Source organism: Salmo trutta, chromosome 20 (assembly GCF_901001165.1).
Source record: "Salmo trutta chromosome 20, fSalTru1.1, whole genome shotgun sequence".
Taxonomy (NCBI): Eukaryota; Metazoa; Chordata; class Actinopteri; order Salmoniformes; family Salmonidae; genus Salmo; species Salmo trutta.
This window is the reverse complement of record NC_042976.1, coordinates 51,821,063-51,830,702: the sequence shown is the minus strand read 5'-3', so window position 1 is coordinate 51,830,702 and position 9,640 is coordinate 51,821,063. Positions and strand designations below refer to the sequence as shown.

Here is a 9,640-nt window from a genome sequence, read left to right as displayed (position 1 = left end):
TGTAAAATATTACTAGGTCTTTCAGAGTTTATTCGGAAGATAACAGCTCTATAAACACTCTTTCGTGGTGCCCCGACTTTCTAGTTAATTACATTTACATGATTAGCTCAATCAGGTAATATTAATTACAGAGAAAGGATTTTATAGAATAGCATGTCATATCACTTAATCCGGCATAGCCAAAGACACGACAGCTGTAATTTCTAAATGGTTCACCCAATATGGATGAAATTATTTGTATCATTTCAAATCTAAAGTGCTGGAGTAAAAGAACCAAAACAACAACAAAAAATTTCACTGTCCCAATACTTCTGGAGCTCACTGTTGGTGCCAAAAGGCCTTTATTTGAAATGATGCAATACTGTACAAAAAAACCAAAATGGATTTATATGCTATAGTTTATAAAATATATCTGATATTTTTGCCCACATAATTACACACATAAATTAATTTAATCTGAAAGAACATTCACAGTCGTACCAACATATTTCCTTTCACCCTTTAATTATAACAATTTTCATTTGGGTTGTTCTACTACAGAACAAGAAATCTGGATTCGCAAAGAATTAAGTGGCTATAAGCAAACTGACAGTAAGTGAACAATGAAACACTGGAGACTGGGAGAGACACAGGCACAATTAACAAAGACAACAGGGGAATCACACTGAATTATAGCTATAAAGTTCAAGCATTTCAATCATCATATTTCATAAATTAAAGTTATAGCAACAAAATACAATTAATATGTATCCATTGTTTTGGTGTTGTATTGTATAGCTATATTGTAATAAAATAATCTCTCAAGACGATATAATAGCAAGATGACACAATGTCCTGTAGCTTGTAGACTTGATCATTTATATGACTCTCATTTTGTATTTCACGATAAACACTCCCTGACATTCACAACTAAAAGGACAGTGATGCTAATCAAAGGTTGTTGTGACAGGGTACCACATAGAGGTTCTGTTTAATGGACAATATAAAAACATCCTGCATAGAAAAACATCAACATGGAAAAGTACAGATGTCAATGGGACTCTAAAATCAGTGGTTCCAAAACTTTGCATTGAGGCTTTGACCCTTTTTGATGTTCTTGTGAGCCACCAAACCAGGGGAGAACGACTACCCCCTCTCATTGAAGCCACAAAGTTCAAGGCCGACCGCGATACTGCAGGCATTGTTTGCAGAAAACAGGATCTCCACTTACAGTGAATGGGAAAAGGGCAATCTTTGTGAAGACAATCATGGTACCAATAATTGGTTCTATTACACCAGATGCATGTCCTTGAACCAATTGTTTTAAAATCGCACACAGAAGAAGTTATATGGACAAATGACCCCCACGATGAAATCGGGAAGGGGAGGGGGGACTCTGGATCTGTCTCCGTTTGTTAGTATGTTAGTTACACGCAATATCTCAAACAGCACTGGCCAGATTTGGACAAAACTTATTGAATGATGCGTCTTGCCATAGAGATCAGTAATTTACAAAATTACACTGTTTGGCCAGATGGTGGCGCTATAACAAGCAATTGAAAATGCAATCTTTTAATGGTCACATCGCTAACCCCATTTGACCTAAAGTCATGAAATTCAGTACATAGGTCCCTCTCCTCACAAGGAATACATTTGCCTCAGGGAGCCATAAGCTCTGCCATGACGGATTTTCCGCAATTCAGAATTTTGTGGAAAAAAAAACTTAAAACGCTACTCCTCTGGCACCGAATGACCGATCTGCACGAAACTTGATCTTAAAACGCTACTCCTCTGGCACCGAATGACCGATCTGCACGAAACGTGCTCTTAAAACGCTACTCCTCTGGCACCGAATGACCGATCTGCACGAAACATGATCTTAAAACGCTACTCCTCTGGCACCAAATGACCAATCTGCATGAAACGTGATCTTAAAACGCTACTCCTCTGGTACTGAATGAACGATCTGCACGAAACTAGATCTTAAAACGCTACTCCTCTGGCACCGAATGACCGATCTGCACGAAACGTGATCTTAAAACGCTACTCCTCTGGCACCGAATGACCGATCTGCACGAAACGTGATCTTAAAACGCTACTCCTCTGGCACCAAATGACCGATCTGCCCGAAACTTGATATGTGGCATCATTGGGAAAAGTTCTCAACGCATTCCTTTCCAGACTAGTACCTAAAACAACGCGGCTGCTATTGACCAATAAACATTCACACAGGCATGGTCTGGCACATAAATGCATTTAAATCAGTTAAGGATATCCTTATTGTAACAATATTTGGTACACATGTTGCAAACACTGTTTAAACTGTTCAAAGATATGCAAGAACAATCATATCGACTACACTGTGGTGCAATAACAGGTACATGTTTATATCTCTTGATCTGTTTGACTAAGTGATTAAATTTGGCACCCATGCTCAGGGATATGAGTCTAGCTTACCCAAACGATTTATCAAACACCACTGGCCCGAGTTTGACTAAACTTGGGTGAATGATGCATCTTGCTACATAGATCCACCATTTCCAAAATTTCACTGATTGGCCAAAGGGTGTACTATAGTAATCAACTGTACATGGTTGTCACATGCAAAATCTCAGATACCACTTGGCGATTTTCATGAAACTGTGAATGATGAGTCTTGCCTTACAGATCCATCATTTACAAAATTACATGGATTGGCCCAAGGGGGACGCTGCATCATTCGTGGGGGACGACATGTTTATTGTTGCCTTGTTTTAGTTGCAAATTGCAGCCTGCAGTACCCCGATCGGACTTTAACCTGAGACACTCAATGAGAGGGGGAAGCACTGAGCTATCCTGCAATGTCACGTCCTGGAGTAGCTCAAACTGCGTATGTTATGTATTCTTTAGACGCCATATTAACTGACATTTTTGGCTTCAAATGGGCTATTGAGTCTTCACATAGGAATTAATGATGTCATGGGATTGGCTTTGTACATTCATATACAATCTTTAAACCAAACATCTAAAGCTTTGCTTCTAACAATCAACGTTCTTGAAATGGCCTTAACTGCAACCCAAGAGACATTTTCCTGTGTCCACAAGCCACCATTTTGAGAAAAACTGATCCTAACATCCCACAGACGTAAGATGGCTGCTGATGGAGAGACTTGTGAGAAGGATGTCCACGCTGTCACTTCCCCAATCAGTCAAGTATGAATGGGATATGATTGAAAAAACCTTGAAAGAACGTTTCAAGAAACGTTTCAACCACCAGAGTACTGTATTGACACTGAGTGCTCAGAGCTATAGTAGTCTAACCTAGTTCTCGTTCGATATGTGAGTGTGGTTGAATTTTCTGAGTTTCCCCTTTAAATATCTATGAGGTCATCACCACTCTCGTCACTCTCAACGGTCAGCTGACGCGTCCACCATTTCTTGACCTCTGACCCCGAGGAAGCTTCGTCACTCACAGGGTTCATCTTACACACCATGGACTTGACACTGGTACGACCTGGACAGATAGAGAGAGAAGAGATTTGGGTAATGGAAAAACAATATGTGAGAATCTGTTGGCATACAGCTTTGCTCCAATGTTATTTTTCTAGATTCCTAGGCTTTAGTCACACAGATGACATGGTTCGACACACATTGACACTGGTCAGTCACATTGGTTTCGTGAGCACAGAATTGATCTTTGTTGACACTGCGCGCGCGCGCGCGCGCGCGCACGCACGCACGCACGCACGCACGCACGCACACACACACACACACACACACACACACACACACACACACACACACACACACACACACACACACACACACACACACACACACACACACACACACACACACACACACACACACACACACACACACACACACACACACACACACACACACACACACACACACACACACACACACACACACACACACACACACACAGTACTGACCTGCAGGTAGTCTCCACTGACCCAGTTTCCTCTGAGGGCGTTCTGAGGAGTCCTGTCTGTATCCCCCACGGTCTGACAGAGTAGGACTCAGCAGCTGTTGGAGACCACTCAACTACAGGTAGGTAGGTGCAGAAAAGTTTTGTAGTACATGTATGAAACATTGTATAATTTCCTGTTAAGAGCATTCACCCAAAAAATTCTACTGCAAGTTTCTTACCTGGCATATGTGTACCTACTACAGACTGTACAGAAAATCTTAATATAGAAACTCTACCATCTTATCCATCTTGCTGGGGTGAGGTGTGTGTGGTTCAATTAATGTCTACGCGCGTGGGTGTACCTCTGGCTGTGTTGAATGGTCCTGGTTAGCGTTGATGTCCTCACTAGGCAGGGTGGTCTGTATGCTGGGGGGGTTGAGGAAGCGACTGAGCTCCTGCTGCTGGCTCTCTCTCAGGCTGTGGATGATGCTGCACGACTGCTGCTGCTTCTGTAGAAGGAGAGACAGGGAGAGTGAGTCCTCAAAGGACACTATACAGCACAGAACAAACCGCAAAAACTATGGAACAATGTATTCAAACATGACTTCTGTGTATTCTGTAGGGGAAGTGACAGGGGAGTGGATCCTCACAAAACTAAACAAAACAATTGGTTCTCTCAAAATACAAAACTACACAATTGGCAGTTCCTTCAAGCATGACTGTTGCTGTTACTGTAGGAGAAAGAGTGCAGTGGGTCCTCACAAAACACCTTACAGCACAAGGCAGTAAGTCCACAAAAACAATCAACTCGCTTGGTGTGTGTTTGTGTGTGTATATACAGTTGAAGTCTGAAATTTACACACACCTTAGCCAAATACATTTAAACTCAGTTTTTCACAATTCCTGACATTTAATCCTCGTAAAAATTCCCTGTCTTAGGTCAGTTAGGATCACCACTTCATTTTAAGAATGTGAAATGTCAGAATAATAGTAGAGAATTATTTATTTTAGCTTTTATTTCTTTCATCACATTCCCAGTGGGTCAAACGTTTACATACACTCAATTAGTATTTGGTAGCATTGCCTTTAAATTGTTTAACTTGGGTCAAACTTTTTGGGTAGCCTTCCACAAGCTTCCCACAATAAGTTGGGTGAATTCTGGCCCATTCCTCCTGACAGAGCTGGTGTAACTGAGCCAGGTTTGTAGGCCTCTTTGCTCGCAAACACTTTTTTAGTTCTGCCCACAAATTTTCTATAGGATTGAGGTCAGGGCTTTGTGATGGCCACTCCAATACCTTGACTTTGTTGTCCTTAAGCCATTTTGCCACAACTTTGGAAGTATGCTTGGTGTCATTGTCCATTTGGAAGACCCATTTGCAACCAAGCTTTCACTTCCTGACTGATGTCTTGAGATGTTGCTTCAATATATCCACATAATTTTCCTACCTCATGATGCCATCTATTTTGTGATGTGCACCAGTCCCTCCTGCAGCAACGCACCCCCACAACATGATGCTGCCACCCCCGTGCTTCATGGTTTGGATGGTGTTCTTTGGCTTGCAAGCCTCCCCCTTTTTTCTCCAAACATAACGATGGTCATTATGGCCAACAGTTCTATTTTTGTTTCATCAGACCAGAGGACCTTTCTCCAAAAAGTATGATCTTAGTCCCCATGTGCAGTTGCAAACCGTAGTCTGGCTTTTTTATGGCGGTTTTGGAGCAGTGGCTTCTTCCTTGCTGAGCGGCCTGTCAGGTTATGTGGATATAGGACTCGTTTTACTGTGGATATACAGTGAGGGAAAAAAGTATTTGATCCCCTGCTGATTTTGTATGTTTGCCCACTGACAAAGAAATGATCAGTCTATAATTTTAATGGTAGGTTTATTTGAACAGTGAGAGACAGAATAACAACAAAAAAATCCAGAAAAATGCATGTCAAAAATGTTATAAATTGATTTGCATTTTAATGAGGGAAATAAGTATTTCACCCCCTCTCAATCAGAAAGATTTCTGGCTCCCAGGTGTCTTTTATACAGGTAACGAGCTGAGATTAGGAGCACACTCTTAAAGCACACTCCTATTCTCAGTTTGTTACCTGTATAAAAGACACCTGTCCACAGAAGCAATCAGATTCCAAACTCTCCACCATGGCCAAGACCAAAGAGCTCTCCATGGATGTCAGGGACAAGATTGTAGACCTACACAAGGCTGGAATGGGCTACAAGACCATCGCCAAGCAGCTTGGTGAGAAGGTGACAACAGTTGGTGCGATTATTCGCAAATGGAAGAAACACAAAAGAACTGTCAATCTCCCTCGGCCTGGGGCTCCATGCAAGATCTCACCTCGTGGAGCTGCAATGATCATGAGAACGGTGAGGAATCAGCCCAGAACTACACGGGAGGATCTTCTCATTGATCTCAAGGCAGCTGGGACCATAGTCACCAAGAAAACAATTGGTAACACACTACGCCGTAAAGGACTGAAATCCTGCAGCACCCGCAAGGTCCCCCTGCTCAAGAAAGCACATATACATGCCCAGCTGAAATTTGCCAATGAACATCTGAATGATTCAGAGGACAACTGGGTGAAAGTGTTGTGGTCAGATGAGACCGAAATGGAGCTCTTTGGCATCAACTCAACTCGCCGTGTTTGGAGGAGGAGGAATACTGCCTATGACCCCAAGAACACCATCCCCACCGTCAAACATGGAGGTGAAAACATTATGCTTTGGGGGTGGTTTTCTGCTAAGGGGACAGGACAACTTCACAACATCAAAGGGATGATGGATGGGGCCATGTACCGTCAAATCTTGGGTGAGAACCTCCTTCCCTCATCCAGGGCATTGAAAATGGGTCGTGGATGGGTATTCCAGCATGACAATGACCTAAAACACACGGCCGAGGCAACAAAGGAGTGGCTCAAGAAGAAGCACATTAAGGTCCTGGAGAGGTCTAGCCAGTCTCCAGACCTTAATCCCATAGAAAATCTGTGGAGGGAGCTGAAGGTTCGAGTTGCCAAACGTCAGCCTCAAAACCTTAATGACTTGGAGAAGATCTGCAAAGAGGAGTGGGACAAAATCCCTCCTGAGATGTGTGCAAACCTGGTGGCCAACTACAAGAAACGTCTGACCTCTGTGATTGCCAACAAGGGTTTTGCCACCAAGTACTAAGTCATGTTTTGTAGAGGGGTCAAATACTTATTTCCCTCCATTAAAATGCAAATCAATTTATAACATTTTTGACATGCATTTTTCTGGATTTTTTTGTTGTTATTCTGTCTCTCACTGTTCAAATAAACTTACCATTAAAATTATAGACTGATCATTTCTTTGTCAGTGGGCAAACGTACAAAATCAGCAGGGGATCAAATACTTTTTTCCCCTCACTGTAGATACCTTCGTACCTGTTTCATCCAGCATCTTCACAAGGTCTTTTGCTGTTGTTCTGGGATTGATTTGCACTTTTCGCACCAAAGTACGTTCATCTCTAGGAGATAGAACACGTCTCCTTCCTGAGCGGTATGACGGCTGCATGGTCCCATGGTGTTTATACTTGCCTACTATTGTTTGTAAAGAAGAACATGGTACCTTCTGGCGTTTGGAAATTGCTCCCAAGGATGAACCAGACTTGTGGAGGTCTAAAAAAAAATTTGGAGGTCTTGGCTGATTTCCTTTGATTTTCCCATGATGTCAAGCAAAGAGGCACTGAGTTTGAAGGTAGGCCTTGAAATACATCCACAGGTACACCTCCAATTGACTTAAATGATGTCAATTAGCCTATCAGAAGCTGCTGAAGCCATGACATAATTTTCTGGAAATGTCCAAATTGTTTAAAGGCACAGTCAACTTAGTGTATGTAAACTTCTGACCCACTGGAATTGTGATACAGTGAATTATAAGTGAAATAATCTGTCTGTAAACAATTGTTGGAAAAATTATAATATATACTGTATATATATACAGTACGAGTCAAAAGTTTGGACACACCTACTAATTCCAGGGTTTTTCTTTATTTTTACTATTTTCTACATTGTAGAATAATAGTGAAGACAACTATCAAAACTATGAAATAACACATATGGAATCATATAGTAACCAAAAAAGTGTTACTACATGATCCACCACCCAAAGCACATCCAGCCAACTTGACACAACTGTGGAAAGCATTGGAGACAACATGGGCCAGCATCCCTGTGGAATGCCCTGATGAATTGAGGCTGTGCTTAAGGCAAAAGGAGGGGGAGTGCAAGTCAATATAGGATGGTGTTCTTAATGTTTGGGTCTCTTACAGCACGGATGCGTTTGAGGCACTTCTTGAGCCACATGCGTATGGTCTGCTTGGCCACCTCTTCTTCTATGGTGTACTCCAGCTGCTCTCTAGCCAACAGCTCCTCCAGCTGTAGAGACTTCCTAATATCCACTGAGCGGTATGACAACATACTGCAGAAACACAGGGGGACATGGAAGAGAAAGAATGGTAGAAGAATGAATAGATGAGCATTCTATACGTAACTGTGGGCTAAAATACATCCTAATAAACGTCAACTATAGAATGTTTTACAAGGACTAAATAGGTCTACAGAACAATATGGAAACACAATGTGGGAAACAATACAGCCCCCCCCACACACAAAAAAACCTATATAAGGATTAAGCATGTGTGTTTGGTGTTGTCACCTGTGCACGTTTTGGAAAGTGTGTCTATGTGTATGTGCTGTTGTCACCTGAGCACGTCGTGGAAGGTGACGTCCCCTCCGTTGTGCAGCCTCTCCATCTCATAGCACATGTGTTTGAACAGCAGCTTGTCCTTATCCAGGTCTACCTCTAGCCTGCCCCTCAGCAGACGCAGCAGAAACTTCACCCGCGATGTTGGGATCACTCCCTGAGAGAGAGTGGATAAAGGTCACCCCACCTGTCCAGACTTTTCTTTCCCTCCCTCCATACCTCCAGCTCTTCTCCACTTCCAACTCTTGCGTGTCCACATGGTTCCTTCGCTTTCATATCAGTTGGTTTCTCCTGCATCTCTCTGTATCTCTCTGTATCTCTCTCTCTCTCTCTCTCTCTCTCTCTCTCTCTCTCTCTCTCTCTCTCTCTCTCTCTCTCTCTCTCTCTCTATCTCTCTCTCTCTCTCTCTCTCTCTATCTCTCTATCTCTCTATCTATGCTGGGAATTTTTGGGAGTTTGAGTGTTTGGTGAGGACTCTGTCCTAACTAACTTTCTAGACTCTTGTCTTGATCTTTTCCTTACATTTTATTTTCTATGGTATACGGTTAATGCAATATTTGTTTTAGCGGTATCCACAGTTTTTTTCAGAGTTAGGGTGGAAGAGGACAGAGTAAGTTTTCTGGGGTTTGCAAGGCGTGGTATGCGCGATGGCTTCTCAGCCTAGCGCGGAGGAGACGCTGTCGATACGGCATGGATTCAGGTGTGTTCCTGAGAATGGAGTTAAGGTGGAGGAGGTTCTGCTCGCGGTCGGCGAACAGGTAGGAGCTGAATTTATACATTCTGCTTCTAGAATGAACAAAGCTGTGGTTGTGTTCATGAAAAGAGAAAATTTGGTTGGTAGGCTAATTGCTAGCGGAATATTTGTAAGGGATGTGTTGGTGCCAGTTTTACCTCTTTCTACCCCTTCGACAAGAGTAGTCGTTGCAAATTTACCTCCGTTTATTACGGACGATCAGATCAGGAAAGAGCTGAGTCGTTTTGGTAAGTTTGCTAGCGGGTTTCGTGTACTGTCGGCAGGCTT

At 42.6% G+C, this 9,640-nt stretch overlaps 1 protein-coding gene across 7 annotated transcripts in view; it reads right to left on the bottom strand.

The window, feature by feature from the left end:
* Window positions 1-309: 309 nt before the first annotated feature.
* The window catches only part of nalcn (sodium leak channel, non-selective), a 336,159-nt gene continuing 326,828 nt past the window's right edge, over window positions 310-9,640 (bottom strand). For 5 of the 7 annotated variants that reach the window (XM_029703654.1, XM_029703656.1, XM_029703658.1 and 2 more), the window contains 5 exons: window positions 8,619-8,776; window positions 8,184-8,334; window positions 4,258-4,404; window positions 3,918-4,029; window positions 310-3,472 (listed from right to left, as the gene is read on the bottom strand). In XM_029703654.1, the coding sequence (XP_029559514.1) occupies window positions 3,330-3,472; window positions 3,918-4,029; window positions 4,258-4,404; window positions 8,184-8,334; window positions 8,619-8,776 (711 nt within the window). In that variant the 3' untranslated portion in view covers window positions 310-3,329. The remainder of the gene's footprint in view (window positions 3,473-3,917; window positions 4,030-4,257; window positions 4,405-8,183; window positions 8,335-8,618; window positions 8,777-9,640) is intronic. The other 2 variants (XM_029703652.1, XM_029703657.1) reach the window with 2 other exon arrangements.